Source organism: Biomphalaria glabrata, chromosome 5, assembly GCF_947242115.1.
Source record: "Biomphalaria glabrata chromosome 5, xgBioGlab47.1, whole genome shotgun sequence".
Classification (NCBI taxonomy): Eukaryota; Metazoa; Mollusca; class Gastropoda; family Planorbidae; genus Biomphalaria; species Biomphalaria glabrata.
Window position 1 is genome coordinate 27,795,468 of NC_074715.1, and position 20,280 is coordinate 27,815,747.

General features: G+C 32.2%; 1 protein-coding gene across 1 annotated transcript in view; it reads left to right on the top strand.

Moving 5' to 3' along the window:
• The first annotated feature begins 2,871 nt into the window (after positions 1 to 2,871).
• Positions 2,872 to 20,280, top strand: part of LOC106069768 (helicase-like transcription factor) — a 28,732-nt gene continuing 11,323 nt past the window's right edge. The window contains exons 1-17 of the mRNA XM_013229504.2: positions 2,872 to 3,641; positions 6,464 to 7,980; positions 8,361 to 8,524; positions 8,635 to 8,872; positions 10,121 to 10,195; positions 11,115 to 11,280; positions 11,742 to 11,869; positions 12,342 to 12,507; positions 12,652 to 12,748; positions 13,145 to 13,212; positions 15,750 to 15,938; positions 17,295 to 17,330; positions 17,642 to 17,932; positions 18,508 to 18,564; positions 18,793 to 18,885; positions 18,988 to 19,100; positions 19,501 to 19,644. Coding sequence (XP_013084958.2) covers positions 6,595 to 7,980; positions 8,361 to 8,524; positions 8,635 to 8,872; positions 10,121 to 10,195; positions 11,115 to 11,280; positions 11,742 to 11,869; positions 12,342 to 12,507; positions 12,652 to 12,748; positions 13,145 to 13,212; positions 15,750 to 15,938; positions 17,295 to 17,330; positions 17,642 to 17,932; positions 18,508 to 18,564; positions 18,793 to 18,885; positions 18,988 to 19,100; positions 19,501 to 19,644 — 3,411 coding nt within the window. The 5' untranslated portion in view covers positions 2,872 to 3,641; positions 6,464 to 6,594. The remainder of the gene's footprint in view (positions 3,642 to 6,463; positions 7,981 to 8,360; positions 8,525 to 8,634; positions 8,873 to 10,120; positions 10,196 to 11,114; positions 11,281 to 11,741; positions 11,870 to 12,341; positions 12,508 to 12,651; positions 12,749 to 13,144; positions 13,213 to 15,749; positions 15,939 to 17,294; positions 17,331 to 17,641; positions 17,933 to 18,507; positions 18,565 to 18,792; positions 18,886 to 18,987; positions 19,101 to 19,500; positions 19,645 to 20,280) is intronic.

A 20,280-nucleotide genomic window follows, 5' to 3' on the forward strand; every position in this document is an offset into this window, starting at 1 on the left:
GCTTTTGTAGTTCGAGTCACTCTAGTTCGTACTGAATGGTCGATGATGGTTGTTTTAGGAATAAATAAATACAGACGACAGTACAGGTACAGGTACAAAAGAAATAAATGATTAGAGTCATATTAATTCTGAAAAGACACGAATATAATGCAGAAAGAAAATTTTAAAAAAATTCTCTTAAAATGAAAAAAAAACAACAATAGATACAACGCATTAAAAGAATGCATGATTTTGAAAAGCAGCCTTATAGCATCTTTTACAGAACTAAATATTATCGGCAATGTCTCTGTTTCAAAGGATCAACAAATAGTTTATTTGACACACACACAAAATTGGTGTTTGTATCAGTTAATACGCCTCATGTTGCCATACATTAAAATTTGCTGGGGTATCGTCCAATTACTGATACAATTGGATAAGGACTTTGTAACTTCGCAATAAAAAAAAATGCAAAGTTAAAATTGGAAATAAAACCTCTAAGAGGGCATGATGGGATATGACAACGCGCGAATATGAGAAGAAACAAAAAAAGTAAAGTTCTATTAAAATGGATCTATATCAATTTGGTACATGGTCCAGCTCAATCGTAATAAATAATTTTTTCTAGTAAAACCTAGCGGCGGCCCTGTATATAGGTGCTTATATATATATATTGCTTATATAGCCTATAGATTGCTTAGGCCTAAACGGTTAACAGAAGCGGCACTTAGCATATCTCATTGCAGCCGTGTGAATGGAAACATTCTCTGACCGTCACTTGCGTTATAATAATAGAAGGCCTGCGGCTTTTCTTCGAATCCGACCATTAATTAGGAGTAGGCCGCGAGTACGTTACATTATTTAATGTGGCTACGCGTAGTCCTAGCTGCGACCTAAATATTTTGCCATACCATCGTCCGTGGAGGACATAAACGTTGTACTGCGGTGGTTGATTTAGGCTCTCTTTTCGCCGTCTACGCCTACCATCGGCAGTGGAGTTTCTTTTGGTATCAAATGTGTATCCCACGGTCTTTGTAAGAATCTCCATGCAGCTCTCATTCAGGAGACGCCTATGTCTGTGGTCTGTGACTCTATTATTAGAACAGCTACGGTCTGCGAGTCTGCGGGCTTTTTCAGTGCACGGACCAAAGGTTTGCAACTCACTCCCCATTGATCTCAGACAAACAACGCATGCTACACCACTTTTAATAAGAAGAACATATAAGACATATCTGTTTAAAACTTTTTAAAGATTAATTGTTATTTTGGCTGTCGTGTTTGTGTTTGTAATGTTATTACAGCGCATTGAGCCTACATTTTGTTTGTTAACAGCGCTTTATAAATAAAATTACTATTATTATTATTATTATTATCAGTAGGCCTATCTATCAAATCAATGTACTGCTTAACTCCCATAGCCCATATGCTATAATATAATATTACACTATATTATTTAATGATAATTTAATCTATCTCCATCTATGTACCATCTATATTTGGTATCTTGCCATTGTGAAAGGGCTTACGAGTGAAAATGATTAAAAATTTGTTTTCAAAATGTGATTAGAATACAAGAAAACAAAATATTACCGAATACTAAAAATAGTCTAGATATATTTATCGAGTCTACTGTCACAGAGAGAATAGATTGAAGGGATATTCCCTAAATGATCTCACCAGTAGTTGTTACTTTAAATAGAAAAACTATAAGGACGTAGATATGAAATTCTTAAAAAGGAACTTCCGCATTGTCGTGAAATAAAATATAATTTGTATAGAGTCTAGATCTAGATCTATGGTAGATTCTTATAACTGAACACCGACTTTCGGGAACTAGGTCAATTTTTTATTTTATTTTTTTATTTGGTGAAGGTTTAACTTACAAAAAAACTGAAAGCAGATTCATATTCTGCAACTAAAGGACTATAAAAATAGCTGTGTTCCTTTGTATTACCACCCATAGTCAAGATTTTATTTTAAAATAAATTAGGTCACTTCATGCTCCTATTTTGAACGCAGTTTTTGGGCTTTCTCCTTTAGTTGAACAGTGAGCACCGGTGTTGAACACCACTATGTAATTGCTAATAAATTATATCGGTGTTACTTAAAAATTATTTAGATTGTAGTAAAAGAAGTAGATTCAATTTTGCAATATGTATTTATAGTCTATTTCCTCATATACTCTCTCTATTTCTCTCTTTATATAGAAATATATATATATATATTATATATATATATAAATCGTGTATAGTTTATTTATGTAAATACCTATATAATCTATGTGTAGAAACAGACAGAAATAAATTTATATAGATTATAGAGCTATAAATTAATTATTTTAATTTAATAAACATGATATTTTCTACTAGGCTACTTGTATTTTCTCTCTGTCTTTCTTTTAACTCCCATCCAAGGACCCTCTTCTTGTTTTCATAATTTGGATGTTCGTTTTGTGACACCTTAACATCCCCTCCCTCCCATAGATGCTTATAATTCTTTTCATGACTCTCTCCCCCTTCCCTTCACTGCCTGTTGGATAGTTTGTGACACTACTCGCTGAGTGTATACCTCTCCTTACCGCCAGCTTATCTTGCGTGATCACATGCAGTGGGCATGGTCTCTGGCTTCAAATTAGCAGCCCACACTTTTTCTTTCATTCATAAGTTATATATTCTAGATATCTCTATCTAGGTCATGTTTATTCATTGAAAAAATCATAGATTTATTAATCCCAATAATATTTCTTAATACGATTTTGCTGTGTTCAAAAAGAAGAATGAGCTGAATTCATTATTATTTGTTTGGACACCCCCTTTTTTAATTTTATTTAACAGCTAACGGTATAAATGTGATTGGAATGTCTTTCTAAAGATGTTTGAAAGCTTATTTTGATATGCCCATCAGTCTACGATCAAACAGGCTCATGATATAGCCTTCATCCCTTATATGGGTATGAATTGCCGGGGGAGGTTAAAACAACAGCTTAACATACATGGTTACCGAGAATCTAAATAACTGCTATCTGCTTTGGAAAAACGGAACAAAATTACCAGAACTTATCTAAAATTAGACATGCTCAGTCCCGAATCGTCGATTTTAGCTCCAAACATAAAAACAAATGAATTACAAACAAAAAAAAGCGACCCGTTTAGAAAGGAGAATCCGATGGGGTGTTCAAACTATAAGAGCCTCCTCTAGTTGTTTTTTTTTTAAAAGATAAAATACAACTAGATTATATAATCTAGTTTCGAAAAAAGGAAAACTTTTAATTTAAAAAATAATAAGATTTAGATCTAGATTTAATTAACTTAATAGACAGAGTAGACCAACACTTGAAATGTTACCAAATGTTTCATTGTTTGCTTTGTGAAATCAATGTATTCTCAGGAATATATTGCGATTATTGGATTTCCGTGTAAAATAGTCTAGACGAGAAGTAGAAGAGGTTTAGTAGATCTAGACTAGATAGATTCTAAGTTGTTAACAAGGAAAGACGTTAATACCTACACCATAGATCTAGAATTCTAGATCTAATTCTAGTCTTGTTATAATTTTAAGACTAGATTCTAGATCTACGAGTAGACTCAACTACGTCCTACGAATACTCAAACTTCAAAGTGACTATCATTTCATTATGTGACGAACGAAGGAATCAAGGATGTGTAAGAAACACTTTTTTTTTTTTATTTTGACACTATTATTAGGTGATATCATATAGATCTATAATAATTATATTAGAGATCATAGATCTAGATCTAGTATAAAATATATAAAATTATATCTAGATCAATCTAGATTTAATCTACAATAATCTACATTCAAATGTAGTGTACTAGACTACGGTCACTACCACTACCAACTATATCATCTATATCAGCAGTTCTCAACCTTTTATGCTTGGCGACCCCTTTTTACAATCCCCCACTCTGCCGCGACTCCCCCCCCCCCCCCCCGCAAATACACACAGCAATAGAAGAATAGACAAAACAATCCATTTTTTTTATAGTCTTTGGCGACCCCTGGCAAATTGTCAATCGACCCCCAAGGGGGTCGCGACCCACGGGTTGAGAACCCCTGATCTATATGTACTTATTTTACTAGTAGAAATCTAGTAATCTAGGTCTAGCTGGAGACAACAGTGAACAGAGTAGTAGCAGAATCTAGTCATTCTAGTTTAAATATTATTTCTTTATTATTTTATTTTGTATCAAATTGATCATTCAATACAGTGGGTACTGATTCACATAACTGTAACTTGCAATACCTGGGAAGGGCTAACACCAATTACTTGACTTACCAATAAGTATTGACGAAGCCTGAACCCTAACTTTAAAACTGATGGGTATGAACTGAACGGATTGTCCTTACCTTAACCGAACTGAATCAAAGATTTTGCAATATTCTTGTAAGATAAAAAAAGTTAGCAAGATGATTTTATTTTTTTTTTAATTTTTGGAAAATTCTACTGCTGTCTTGAGCCATGTACTTGACCTCTTGTTTCCTGCATTGTTTTGGGTTGTCTTCTTTTGGTCTGAATGTAGAAACTACTAGGAAAAATTTACCTTTACATTTTTGTGGAACATGAAAATAAGCCAATATGTTTGATTTGTTTAGAGTTGTTTGTGGCTGTTTCTATAAATTGTAAAGTTAAACAGCATTATAATGAAATTAAAAACATAAACAAATATGGCAGCAGTAGTGAAATGAAGCCTTTTTTGATGACGAATGCCTAAAAGGGGGTTACTATCAGTGATGTAAAAAATGTGTCATGAAAGAATGCAGTTGAATCTGCTACCCTTTTTCGCATGACAGAATTTCAATTTAAAACTAAGAGATAGAGCAGCAGAGTTTGAAATGTTTCCTATTGCCACCGACATATCTGATACCACTCAACTCTTGGTACTTATTCGTGGTTCAGAGGGTAATTTTAAATTCACAGAAAAATTAGCTGCAATGAGTAGCACGCATGGGGCCACCACTGGCAAAGACCTGTTCCAAAGAAGTTTCAGACATCATGGAAGATGTTTTTCTTCTTTGGGAGAAATTAATGGGTGTGACTACTGATACCGCCAGAAGTATGGCTGGTTGTCATAGTGAACTGCCAGCAAGAGTTATTAGAAAAATTTTCAAGGCAAACAGTACCTCTGTGGCAAGGTTTTTGAATCAGAACCATGTGATGATGTGTTTAGCACAGTAAATTGTATAACATTTCAAGCGTTGAACCACAAAACTTCTAAGAATTTTCTGACAGAAATAAGTCTGAATATGAAAACATTTTATTTTACAGTGAAGTGCACTGATAAAGCAGAGGAAAGGTTCTAAAACCTTTTTTTTTTTATATGAGACTTATGAAACTTAAATTTATATGACAGAGAAATGAAAGCAAGTGCCTCAATTTTATGGTTGTGAGATTTGGCTTTTTAAAGTGACAACACCTCATATTTAACATATTTAAATTAACTCAATAACAAACTACAGGAAAAAAAAAGTTTATGTCGCTTGTAATAGCTGACATAAGCACCTTCTAAACAAAATTGCAACTCTTTATTTAGCAGGCAGAAAGGGGTGAAATCTATGTTGCCTCACTGATGAACATCTGTAAATTTAGTGCCTTGACTTGATGTCTCATCAATTTAGTGAAATTTTCATAAGTTTGTTTCACATTAACTTCCCACAACCCATGAATTACAAGTACTATATTGACAGGTTTCTAATGAAAGTGCATTATTGTTTTTTCTTTTTCTGTGATGTGGCTCATGACGACACGAGTGTCGGAAATTAAAATGTCCTGTTAATTGAATAACATTAGGCATCACTGTTTTATCTAGTAAATTGACTTGAATATTATTACTTGTACATAGTCTTTGCTATTACCTAATTTCATAACATTGAACTGAACCCAAACTTTAGATCTGACCGAATCGAACCCAACCCAAACTATACTCGTCATTGAACTGAACCGAACTTAAATATGACTGAACCGAACTTTAAAAGTTGGGTTCGATTCCCATCTCTTGTTTCATTATGCTCTGGCAACAATCTGAAGGATAGAAATGGAAAAATGGTTTGAGTGCTGTAACAAATCTCAAAAGGCAAGTGGAGTCTGGAAGCACATGTCTTCCTATGGTGAAGGCTGGCAAGGCCTGAACAAGCTATTATAGCATAATGCAGGATGGGCCACTGGGTTCATATTTCACACAGTTCAAGCCTAACATTGACTTAGGTTCCCCAGCTGCAGGGAGGAAGAGGAAAGTGTCTCATTTCTTTTTGACTGACCCAGACTTGCTGATCTCTGTCCCAACAGGTCTGGGAAGCCACAAGTTCTTGACCTGTATGATGACATGTGCATTTGATGATGATCAAAACAAAAAACCTAGTTGAACATAAAAATATCACAAGATGTTTTTTAAGAAGAGTAGTTTTAATATTTACATATTTATATGTCCTCACATTATAAACAATCATATTGTTTTTTATATTTCAGCCAATCTACTTATCTCTGTGACTGTGGAAAACTGACGTAGCTGTTAAAGATATGGAAATAAAAAGTCAAACGCTTAGCTCTACATCTAAATTATTTTTGGTTTAGCTGGTTAAAAAGTAATAACTGCACACATGTTGCGCATGGAAACAAATACAAATCTACGACCTCCTGGTCAAACTAGTATTTCTGAAGATGATTTGGAAGACTTATTTAGCCTGAATATTTCAACAGATTTCTATCCATCTTCCAACTTTGATGTTCTTGTGGAAGAATTAGATAGATATAATGGTCCATCAAATTCAACAAGAGGCTCTGAGTTCACAACTTCTAATGCTCAATCTGATTCATTTTCAACTGGAGTCATGGGTCTTGAAACAGAAGCAATTTCAAATGCAGTTTCTATTTCACATACATCAAAAGATACAAGACAAGATGTAAGTGAAAGCTTATATCCAACAGAAGAGAAACTAGGGGAAAAAAGTATTTCAAACTTTGCTCAGATTCCATACTCAGCAAAAGATGTAGAGTACTTACCTGAAGCAGATTTTAACACTGGTCCAAGTTCATATAAAACAGAAGCCAGGAGACAAGAAACAGAGACAAATAGGAATATAGGTTCCTGTTCATATTTAACAGACATGGGTCAAGATGCAGAAATAAATAGAAATTCTGGTCTCATTAAAACTAGAACAGATGAAAGGTTAGAAACAAATCTGAACTCAGTTCCTATTTCATATTCAACCGAAGATTTGTCATTGGAAACTAATTTAAACGGAGTTCACTATTTGAGAGAAGATACAGCACCAGAAAGAAACCCAACTTCCAATACATATACAGCAGATATGCAACAAGAAAGAGAAACAAATTGGAACACAGGTTCTAATTCATATTTAGCCCCAGACATGGAATCAGAAAGAGTGTCAAACTCGGGTTCAAATTCATATTTAACAGAAAATACGGAAATAGAAAAAACTTTTAACTCTAATTTCAATGCACCACATCATTCAGTAAACATGGACTCTATATCACATTTTAACACTGATGATAACATCCAGACTTATACGTCACAAGATATAGAGCCTAACCTAAGGAGGGCTTATTCACCAGTAGGATTGAGGCAGTCCAACTCTAATCCTCATTCCTCGTATTCTTCAGTGGGATATAGACCATCATCAACTTTAAATGTTACTCCTAGTACATCATTTTCATCCATAGATCTGGGTATAGCAACATCTTTAGGCTCACCTTTAAAAACTGCTTATAGTCAACAAGAGGCCAGTAATACCAACTCTAACTATCCTAATATTGGCCATGGTTCAAACAGTTTTGACAAGCACTGGTCTCCTCATCTAGCTGGTATACTGGATGAAGATGTTCAAGTCTTTCCAAACTCACTGAGAGCATTAAACTTGTTGAGACGTAGTGACTTTCCTTCAGTCTCACCATTCAGTAGACAAAAAGAAGTTTTTGGAACAATTCATTCTGAGATAACTAGTGTGTATCAATACAGAGGAAAGGTAATTTCATTTTTGTTGTTAAAAACTGTGACGTTAATATTTTTGTGAATAATAATGTCATTGGATAATTATTTATTAGCTTTTTTTTTTCACCAAATCTTACTAATTTAAATAGAATAAAAAGCTAAATTTGCATGTAGACCGAAAAAAAATAAGAAAATTTTTTGCTACACTTAATACAACAGTAATATAGTTTAGTGCTGAACAAATATATATGATTGCAATGGTTCTCTATTTTTTTGTTTTAGAAATCTGTAGTAAATTGAAAGAAAAAAATTAATTCTTATGAGTATCTAAACAAGTACAATAAAAGTTTTTAAAATTACTTTTCTCTGATCAAACATTCTAAATATCTACCTGCATCGCTCTTTGTGTCCAAGGTATCAGATAATGAGACAGTGTATTTACAAAGAGCACACAATATGTTTGACAGGACAGCTATAAGAGTGGACAATAAATCGAAGGAACAGGTTGGTGTGGTCAAGAGGGAGCACTCATCGGCACTAACTCATATAATGGACAACAATTTAGCAACTGTTGAAGGGTATGGACTAAATCATTACTTTTTAAAAGTAGTTTACATGCTACAGGTCCAAAATGATTTCTTTCTCTAGCATCATTTTCTTTACTATTATTTGCCTTCTCTATTTTTAGGAAAGTGGTGAATTATACTGCAGATTGTGTGTTTAGGATCCCCTTAGAAATCACTTTGTCAGGTGACCCAAGTAGAAAAGATGAAGTTCTCTGGTATTTCAAGAGCAACAACATCCCAGTCATGGCATGCTACAAATCATTTTCACCTATTGAAGTACAAGACCGTGAATCTCCTATACCATTTGATTATGACTATGACCATGTGAAATCATCCAGAACTTATGTAACTCCTGCAGAGGTGAGCATAGAATTATTGGACACACAATCACCTTCAGTGTATTTCTGTTCCTGAGATTAGTTAAAGCATTCTGTTTTATTCTGCTACACTACTACTGTTTATCAATTCAAATATCTTGAAGATGTGGGGAAGCTAGATTATGATCAGTAATATTTTTTAAGTTTCTTAGCAGTCATCCTTTTTTTTTTAGTGCTATATTTGTTGTAAAAAAAAAAAAATAGAGCAAACTACACTGACATTATTTTTTCTTTAGATTACGTAGTACTGTTAATTTAAACTAATACAGACTATGTTATGATTAACTTAAAGTAACTTAAAAAGGTTCTGCTTTCATTTTGTTTTCATGTTTCTATTGCCTTTTTTTTTTTTGTAGCTATAAATATAAATATCATATATTGCAGACATTCTTTCAGAGCAGAAGATAATTACATCCAATAATCTAACATGAATTCCCTAGGTTTATTTTCATATAGCTGTGTTTTCTATAATTGTATAGTATTTTTCTATAATATTTTGTAAATCTTTTATTGCCATTATGTTATATTGTGTTTTAATAGCATGTGCTCAATCTTTTCATGATTTCTTCTACGAAAATTAAATTGTTTTCTTTCCTAAAGAGGAATTTTGTTATTTTGTTCAATAAACTAAGATTCCCTGGCATATGCTGTACTTGGGTTTAATTTCTGAAAATACCAAGACATTTTAGCCATCAAATTCAATTGTAACAATTAGCATTGGTGTTACTTAGTATCTCTTCTTGTTTTTATTTCTTTTTTATTTATCATTTCAGATTATTCGTTTCCATTATACTTTGTGTATATTTTTTTTACAATTAGATAATAAATATTTTTAAAGGGCCCAATTGTAAGCCTAAATTCAATAAAAAAAATAAATAATAGTCTTCGACATTTAGGCCGTTGTATGTGAAAATATCTCATTTTCTCTGTTTTATGTGTGGGATCTTCTTCATATATTGTAACACAATTTTTAAGTAGATAAAGGCTATCCATTCTTTTTTTCATCTTCCTTCAAACATCCTAAAAGAATGTAAGCATGCTTATAAAAGTACTTTCTTTAATCTCTTCACAATCATAATATTGGAGTGATTTTTTTTTTTTTTTTTTTGAATACTTCAAACAAAAATAATAATAACCTTAATTTTTTGATAATTTTGTTTTATTTATGTTGTAATTACTATTTAATAATATTTTTTAATTACTAAAGAACATGTAAATTATTATTTTTTAGATGGACAATGAACTGGATCAGATGTTCAAAACTTTGGATGAAGGAGACAAAGTCACAGAAGCTGAGGCATCACTAGTAAGTGAAAACTCAATTAGCATGTTTTTTTACCCACTTATTTTAAATGTAGCTAAACTTAGAAAAAAACAAAATGTGCACAAGTAGCATCAGCCTGATTATATAATTCTCTGTTTGGCTTGATGTTTCACTTGAAGACTCATGCCTTTACTTTATCTTGCTCTTAGGGTTTCGGTGGATGTTTCACTTGAAGACTCATGCCTTTATCTTGCTCTTGAGAGTGCCAGACACCACCCTTATGTATTAAGTTTTTGGTTTGGATGTTCCACTAGAATTGTGCAGGATGTAAGGGGGATGGCGGCATGCTGGGTTTGAACTTGGGGCCATCAAAACAACAGTCCAAATTGCATACCACACAACCAGGCAGCTATCTTTTTATCTGTTTAACTTGTATTTTGAATGCTGCATTGTTAGATAGGGGGCACAGTGGCTGAGTGGTTAAGCGCTTGGCTTCCGAACCTGGGGTCTGGGTTCAAATCTAGGTGTAGACTGGGATTTTGAATTTCTGGAAATTTAATGCACCCCTGAGTCCACCCAATTCTAATGGGTACCCGTCTTAAGTTGGGGAAAGTAAATGTAGTTGGGTGTTGTGCTGGCCACATGACACCCTGCTCGTTAACAATTGGTCATAGAAACAGAAGACCTTAACATCATCTGCCCCATAGATTGCTAGGTCTGAAATGGAAACTTTACTTTTATTGTTAGATAATCCACTAAAACACAAAATATTTTAAAATGGCATGATGAAATTACTTTTTAACTTAAACATCACATTCTTTGAAATTAATGTTGGTTTGTTTTTTATTTAATTCATAATTTTACTGTAAAGATTTTATAATTATATTCACAGAAAAAAAATGCTTTGTATTATTTGTCTAGTATCATAGCCCAAAATTTGAGATATTATTTTTTCCTCCAGGCTGTGAAAACCCAACTCTATCCACACCAAAAGCAAGCATTGAATTGGATGATTTGCAAGGAAAACAAAGATTCTCTGCCTCCATTTTGGGTTCAGAGAGGCCATCTTTATATGAACACATTAAGTAGAAAGAAGACAGCTGAAAAACCAAAGAGTATTTATGGAGGTAAGTAGCTTAAGATTGGTAGAAACTCATGTCAGTTTAGTTTCAGGTGAATCAAAGTTTCAAGAAATCTCATCTATCCTTACAAATATTTACAGTTTGTATAAATCACAAAGTCAGACAAGCTCAAGTTTTGTTTCTTGTAAAAATACATTGTAATAACAATGTTAGAAACAAATGTTTTGATAAAATAACTTCTTATGTTGTTGTTTTTTTCTTGTCTTTTTGTAAATCTTTTGAAGAAATTTTTAAGTACATAAATAATTCATAATTCAAAAACAAAAATATTCAGTTCAGCATAAACTGTTTTGTTTTTAAATGGAATGTTCTTTACTCAAAAAGTTAAGGAACTTGCAGTGCCATTAAAACTCAAATTAATATGTAATTTATTCAATTTATAAAGTGTTTTACTTAAGTTTCTTAGGCATTTTTAAAAATTAAAAAAGATATTTTGTGATGTACAGGTATCCTGGCAGATGATATGGGTCTTGGTAAAACTTTGGAGATGATTTCATTGATAGTAACAAATTTTGTTAATGGCAAACCTATTGCTGAGCCACTGTCTGATTACACACGAGATTCATTTGTCAAGGTAACTTTTAGGTTTATGAATTTTCACCAATATACAATATGTTTGAATAATTAGAATGAGACTAAAGGCAGAATAAGTGTCTAAAGTAAACATTATACATTGTAAAAGTATCAAAAGTAAAAGTCTTATACATAGTAAATGTATTAGAAGCAAAAGTTAGATATTCCTATTACAAGGCACATACATAAAGGAAAGTTTTGTAATTTTTTCATGTTTTTTTTTTTACTAATATAGGCAACGACCATAGCTCTAGAATTAACCTATTTCTATGACCAATATAAAATAGGGCTTTAGCTTATATTATTTGTTAGAATAGATATTAGTCCTGTGTAAAGCTATAAAATATAGATTGTTATAACTGGATAGTATTCTTTTCTATTTTATATATCACATTACATGGTAAGATTTGAGGCATTTAATTAGTGCATTTACAGCACAAGAATGTTATTAGAAAATACTATAACTATTTCAGACTAGTAAGACAGGCCCTTTAAGAATTTTCAAGTCAGAGATAGAGAATAAAGAGAGTCCTGAATGTAATGGGGCTATGAATTACTCACCTCTTTCACCAAGACTAAACCTTCCAAACAGAATATCACCTCCAAGTTTGGCCAGTGTCTCTGCAGAGTGGCACAAATGTAAAGTTACATTTACTGTGATTATGTAGTACTTTTTCTATATGTTGTTTTCGTCATGTATGATATATACATACATATATAATTCTTTATTTTCAAAGTGTAATGGTTGGATTGTTTAGTTTGATGTCTTTTTTTTCTACTTAGCTTTTAACAATATGAAAAGTGAAGTGGTTAAAAGTGAAATTGCATCTTCCACCACAGAGTTGAAACATAGTTCATCTTTCCCTTCTCTGTCTCCAAGGTACTACACTTTATTTCATGTACTATATCAATTACAGTTTTAAATAGCTGTATATAGATATTCATTTTAAAAAAATAAAAATTCAATGATACAATTTAAAAATAGCCTTTTTTTTTGTTTCTTATATGTATAATTCTTCTTAATAATGATTGAAAATACTATTTGTATATTTTTTTAGGCTTGTTCATATTGATAAATATTTTTTTTCTGTTATTTTATAATTGTTATAATTGGTATGGTTCACTAAAACATCTTTATATGTTGAACGTGGTATTAATAAATGTTTACCTGAGCACATATATTTCGTATTTCAAGCTTGATTTAAGAGAAGTTTTCATGTTTTTAGAAATAAAGAGAAGAAAAAACATGATGTCACGTCTTCATTTGTTATTTCAGCAGGGCAATGAAGAGATCAAACTGTGAAGAATTGAATGATGACAGTTCAAATTCCATTTTTGGTTTTGGTAAGTTATGATCAATTTGAGCAACTACATATATGATTCAGTTTAGGGGTTTAAAAAAAAAAATTACTATCTGTTTTCCTCAAGAATTATTTCACTTCTTCCCTACAAAGTTTTATACACATGATATCTTCAGTTGGTTTGTATTTCTACATCATAGTGCAATATTGATGCACAGACTGTACAGAGCTGTTATTTCACAATGTTCTGATTTATTGCTAGTATTTTTGTTCCCAACTCTAGAAGGTCTTAATACACCATACTATAACCAAGTTGCTCACTATCATGTTTTAGTACACCATACTATAACCAAGTTACTCACTATCATGTTTTAGTACACCATACTATAACCAAGTTGCTCACTATCATGTTTTAGTACACCATACTATAACCAAGTTACTCACTATCATGTTTTAGTACACCATACTATAACCAAGTTGCTCACTATCATGTTTTAGTACACCATACTATAACCAAGTTACTCACTATCATGTTTTAGTACACCATACTATAACCAAGTTGCTCACTATCATGTTTTAGTACACCATACTATAACCAAGTTGCTCACTATCATGTTTTAGTACACCATACTATAACCAAGTTGCTCACTATCATGTTTTAGTACACCATACTATAACCAAGTTGCTCACTATCATGTTTTAGTACACCATACTATAACCAAGTTACTCACTATCATGTTTTAGTACACCATACTATAACCAAGTTGCTCACTATCATGTTTTAGTACACCATACTATAACCAAGTTGCTCACTATCATGTTTTAGTACACCATACTATAACCAAGTTGCTCACTATCATGTTTTAGTACACCATACTATAACCAAGTTGCTCACTATCATGTTTTAGTACACCATACTATAACCAAGTTGCTCACTATCATGTTTTAGTACACCATACTATAACCAAGTTACTCACTATCATGTTTTAGTACACCATACTATAACCAAGTTACTCACTATCATGTTTTAGTACACCATACTATATCCAAGTTGCTCACTATCATGTTTTAGTACACCATACTATAACCAAGTTACTCACTATCATGTTTTAGTACACCATACTATAACCAAGTTGCTCACTATCATGTTTTAGTACACCATACTATAACCAAGTTACTCACTATCATGTTTTAGTACACCATACTATAACCAAGTTACTCACTATCATGTTTTAGTACACCATACTATAACCAAGTTGCTCACTATCATGTTTTAGTACACCATACTATAACCAAGTTGCTCACTATCATGTTTTAGTACACCATACTATAACCAAGTTACTCACTATCATGTTTTAGTACACCATACTATAACCAAGTTGCTCACTATCATGTTTTAGTACACCATACTATAACCAAGTTGCTCACTATCATGTTTTAGTACACCATACTATAACCAAGTTACTCACTATCATGTTTTAGTACACCATACTATAACCAAGTTGCTCACTATCATGTTTTAGTACACCATACTATAACCAAGTTACTCACTATCATGTTTTAGTACACCATACTATATCCAAGTTACTCACTATCATGTTTTAGTACACCATACTATAACCAAGTTACTCACTATCATGTTTTAGTACACCATACTATAACCAAGTTGCTCACTATCATGTTTTAGTACACCATACTATAACCAAATTACTCACTATCATGTTTTAGTACACCATACTATAACCAAGTTGCTCACTATCATGTTTTAGTACACCATACTATAACCAAGTTACTTACTATCATGTTTTAGTACACCATACTATAACCAAGTTGCTCACTATCATGTTTTAGTACACCATGCTATAACCAAGTTACTTACTATCATGTTTTAGTACACCATACTATAACCAAGTTACTTACTATCATGTTTTAGTACACCATACTATAACCAAGTTACTTACTATCATGTTTTAGTACACCATACTATATCCAAGTTACTTACTATCATGTTTTAGTACACCATACTATAACCAAGTTGCTCACTATCATGTTTTAGTACACCATACTATAACCAAGTTGCTCACTATCATGTTTTAGTACACCATGCTATATCCAAGTTGCTCACTATCATGTTTTAGTACACCATACTATATCCAAGTTACTTACTATCATGTTTTAGTACGCCATACTATATCCAAGTTGCTCACTATCATGTTTTAGTACACCATACTATAACCAAGTTGCTCACTATCATGTTTTAGTACACCATACTATAACCAAGTTACTCACTATCATGTTTTAGTACACCATACTATATCCAAGTTGAGTGAAAATATTTTTTTTTGTGCCTCAATTTTTAATTTCACCATTTATGTTTTTATTTGTTGTGTTAAATTGTCAGGTTGATTCACTGTTATCACAAGTTAGTTCACCTGTTCAGCAGTATTGTGCATTTTTTTTTTAATTTTTTCTTTTCATTTATTTTTATTTTTCTGATCCTTTTGTCTTCTGTTGTAAAACCCACATTTTATCATTTTAATGAGGTTTCTATCACAAATGCTTTATTGTTGTATGATGTAGCTAAAGGAAAAGGTCTAGGTAAGAAATCTAAGTTCTTGGAACTGGAAAATACTGACTCTAACCAAAGTGCTGATTTGAGCTTGGATTTTGTCGACTTGACCTTGCCAGAAACAGACTTGCCATCAATGCAGGTGGATAATCATTTTGACTGTGACACAACCAAAGGCTTAACATCAGCAACACACTTTCGTAAGCATTTTTTTTTCTGTAAATTCTGAGTGTTAATGACTTTTTAATATTTTGAAACTAAATGTGATAGTTTTTACCTTTGTCATTTTAATGTGATAGTTTTTACCATTGTCATTTTCAACAAGTATGGATCATTTAGATTTATCCATAGGAAATAAATGAAGAATGTCTTTCAGTTTAATTTTTTATATTCTAATTTCTAATGTCTACAACTTGGATTGATGTTGGATAGTATATTTAACTCTATCTGATTCTACCTAGATTTATTAGCGGCCCCCGAAAGGGGAAAAGACGCTATTAGTTTTGTGCGAAATGTCTGTCCGTCTGTCCGTCCGTCCCGTTTAGATCTCGTAAACTAGAAAAGATATTGAAAATCCAACATCACAATATTTTAGACCATTCAAAGTTCTGATGCAACGGCTACTTTTTTTTTTCCTGAAAGCGAAAAATCTAATTTTTAAAATCAGTTATGCAAGCAGTTTTTTAAAGAGAAAAAGCTAATTAGTATGCATTATAAGTTAGACCTAATTTAAAACGAATAGTAATCTTATAAACTTCATTTTCTTGAACTTTTTTTTATGTATTGTTTTTGAAAATTCAAATGAAATATAAAACCTATTCAAAACAATTACATCGTGTAAGACCAGGAGAGGCTTGGTAAAGCGCTTAGCTTCCGAACCGAGGGTCCCGGGTTCGAATTCTTGTGAAGACTGGGATTTTCAACTTTGGAATCCTTGGGCGCCTCTGAGTCTACCCAGCTCTAATGGGTACCTGACATTAGTTGGGGAAAAGTAAAGGCGGTTGGTCATTGTGCTGGCTACATGATACCCTCGTTAACCGTAGGCCACAAAAATAGATGAACTTTACATCATCTGCCCTATAGACCACAAGGTCTGAAAGGGGAACTAATTAGGCCAGGTTCACATCTAACTTTGCATTCACTTGCACCTATCCTTTGATCTGCAGCACCATTGAGGCACTACGCAAGATCTGTCAACCTTCTTTCTCCGTTCTTATCTCTCATTTGTCTTTGATATATTTTTATTTGGATGTTCTTTCTGAAAATATTGAAGCCTGCCTGGGTGGACCACTTCGGGGGCCGATTTTAAGTTTGTGTTTCCACACAAACTGTCTTTGTAACCTTGTTTTTTTTTATTAATAAAATAGTAATGCATACAATTTTAATCCCACTAACTATAAAATCATGCTGTTATGTTGCAAATTACAATAAGTGTATTCTTTATATGTATTTATATAATCATAGTCGTGATAATCAATGTGGGGAAAAAAAAACTGAAATGCTGATTGGATAAACAAAATGTTTAAAAAATATATTTGTTTTTACTTTTCTTGTAGCCTCAATGATGAAACACAGAATTATAGAGCTAGCTTGTAAGTTTTGATTCATTACAAATTAGTGATGAAAATCTTTCTGAATTAATCATATAATGTTTGTTGAATAAATTGAATTGAATAAATCATTATGTAAATTTTATTTTAAAATGCTTTTTTTAATTTCTTAAAATAATCAGACTAATTGTCATCTCTTTATTTGAGTTTTAAAATCCTAAAAAAAAAAAAAGCATTTTGTTGCACAAATTCAAACAGCACATTTGTGAGGTTTTTTTTTTTTTAGATCAAAACATTACAATAAATGTATAATCATTAAATTAGGGAAAATACTTTCTATTACTATCTTTTAGATGCAGCAGCAAACAAATCTGGCAGCAGATTTGATCTGAATGGTGCAGGCACATTTAGCAATAACATTGACAGTGCCATTGATGTTGATGCTCTGCCAGATATAAACAAGTATGAAGACATAACTCCAGTTGATTCACCTGAAGTGTTTGAAGTGTTAAACGATTCCCCTGATGCTTATTCAATGTCAAGTATGCACCGAAAAAACAGTGATTCTGATACAAGATCTTCAATTCTAGAGTTATCATCTAAAATGAAGCTACCAGACAAATATGCTATAGTTATCTCTGATTGTAAGTGGCTGCTCTGTACATTATGTTTTAGTAGGTCTGCCTATGTTGATAAGTATATAGTAAATATACAGTTAAAATTTGTTAGAGAAATCTCTTATTTAGAAAATAACATTAATTAATGAACTAATGAGAACTAAATACTAAAAATAGGCAAAATTATTTTTGATTTATTAGAGTCCTTAAAATCTGTTTCTAACATGCATATGTGTATGAAATTTAAATTCCTTGAGTAACATGTATCAACATTGAGTCATAAAATTACATTGAGTCTTATGCAGCAACATTAAATCCCTATAGATTGGCCGTGAATCAGCTGTGATCTACATATTTGATTACATTTGTTATAGATAAAACTGTTGTGAGATAGATAGGAAGAAGTATTAATATATAGCTGTTGCATTGATACAATAGATGTACGGATGATTTAAACATTTTTATACATTTGATGTATTGGCATAATTAATGTATTGATACAGTAGATGTATCATTTTAATTGATGTTTTGATGTGGTATATATATTTAAATTACATATACATTTTTTAATTATAATCATTTGTTTTGTTCTGTCTGACTAGCTGAGGATGAGTTGCCAGATATCAAACCATTGGATCTAACCAAAAAATCAACTTTTAGTAAGACTATATTTTGGCTATTAATTTTTTTCTGATTCTAAATAATAACTAGATCTTACTATCAATTTTATTTAAATATAGTTATATAGAAACCTCAAATTTTCTTCCGCATTATATTTTTCATGTTTAATTGATTCTCTTCGTATTGTACTAATGTGGTTTTTATTATTTTTAGTTTAATTAAGCTAGAAACAATAATAATAGAATACACTCATTTGGATTTTACAGAGAAGACAATCTCAGGTTCTCCACATCAAAGAACAAAACCAGATGTAGCCAGTGAAACTGTAACCAGTGATGTTACCAATGAAACTGTAACTTGTGAGTTTAACTTTCAACATTAAACTTGAGGCTGTAGCACAATGTGAAAAAAAACAACAACAGTCATTTAATATTTTTTATTTATTAAATTATGTTAACTAGGGAAGAGAAGGGAAGTAATTTCAACACATGATCCAGCAACAGGCAGGACATTAACCACTGGTCCTAGAGGAACTCTAATTATATGTCCACTGAGTGTCATTAGTAACTGGGTGGTATGTAGCCTATTTGTTTCAGTACTTTTGTTGCTGTTGTTGTCATTATTAGTGCATTCTTTTTGCTTTATTTTGTTTGAAGTTTTTGCAGTAAGTTCTATTCATTTCATACTTTTGTAAATAAAAACAGAGTGTGTAGGTTAGGTAAAAGGAATGATCAATTAGAAAGTTTTAGTTACAGTTTTTGGGCTATGTTCATAAGTAATTGATTTATTCCTAGCTTTTTGAAGATATATATATTGCAAGTTAATATATTTGTTTTATAACAAACTTGAAGTTTTTGTTGCTTTTTTATTCAAACTAAACTTTAAGATTGTACATCTCAGAATATAAATGTTTGTAAAACTGTTTTTGTTTTGAATCTTGTTAGATTGAGATTCTGTTTTTTAACTTCCTGTAGGAGCAGTTTGATGAGCATGTTGACAGATCTGTACATATTAATCTTCATGTTTACTATGGCCCTAAACGTACAAATGATATTACATTTCTTTTGGAGCAAGATGTAGTTATCACCACCTATGCCACACTCTCTTCAGATTTCAAAGTGAGTGAATCACATTGATAGATAGTCTTATGAGTTAAAAGTGTACAGCTTAGATAGGTTGTTTTTTTTCCTATATTAACTTAAATGAGGTGGGGGGGGGGGGGGGGCTAGCTTATGGTATGTCTTCTAAAACTGATAAGTAATTACAGATACTAGTCAGATAATTATTTTATATGACAGAAGTTTTAAAAATAATTTCAAGCTTAATGAAATATGTTATACAAAGGTTCTTTAAATTAATTACGTTCAAATTGCATTTCATTGTGTCATAACTTTAATTATAACAAGATGTTACTTCTTGAGCTTTAACCCTAAAGGGGGAGATAAATAATTAGCATCTAAACCATTAAGTTTCAAGCTGGAGGGGCTTATTAGCCTTGGCTGGCTACCCACACAGGAGAAGGAAATTCAAACCTCTGCTGTGTTACAGCTATACACAATATGGGAAAGGCTTGAGGAAAATCAGGACCCTTAAAAAGTTTGCTGCACCTAGTGCTACACCCTGTCAGAGCCTGTAATGCTGCTGATCCTAATCTGCATTGGCACTTGCCATTCCTTTGGGCACATCAGCTGCATGACAAGGAGGGAACTACTATGTGAATGGCATTCTTCCAACAATAGCTAATGCCCAGGCAC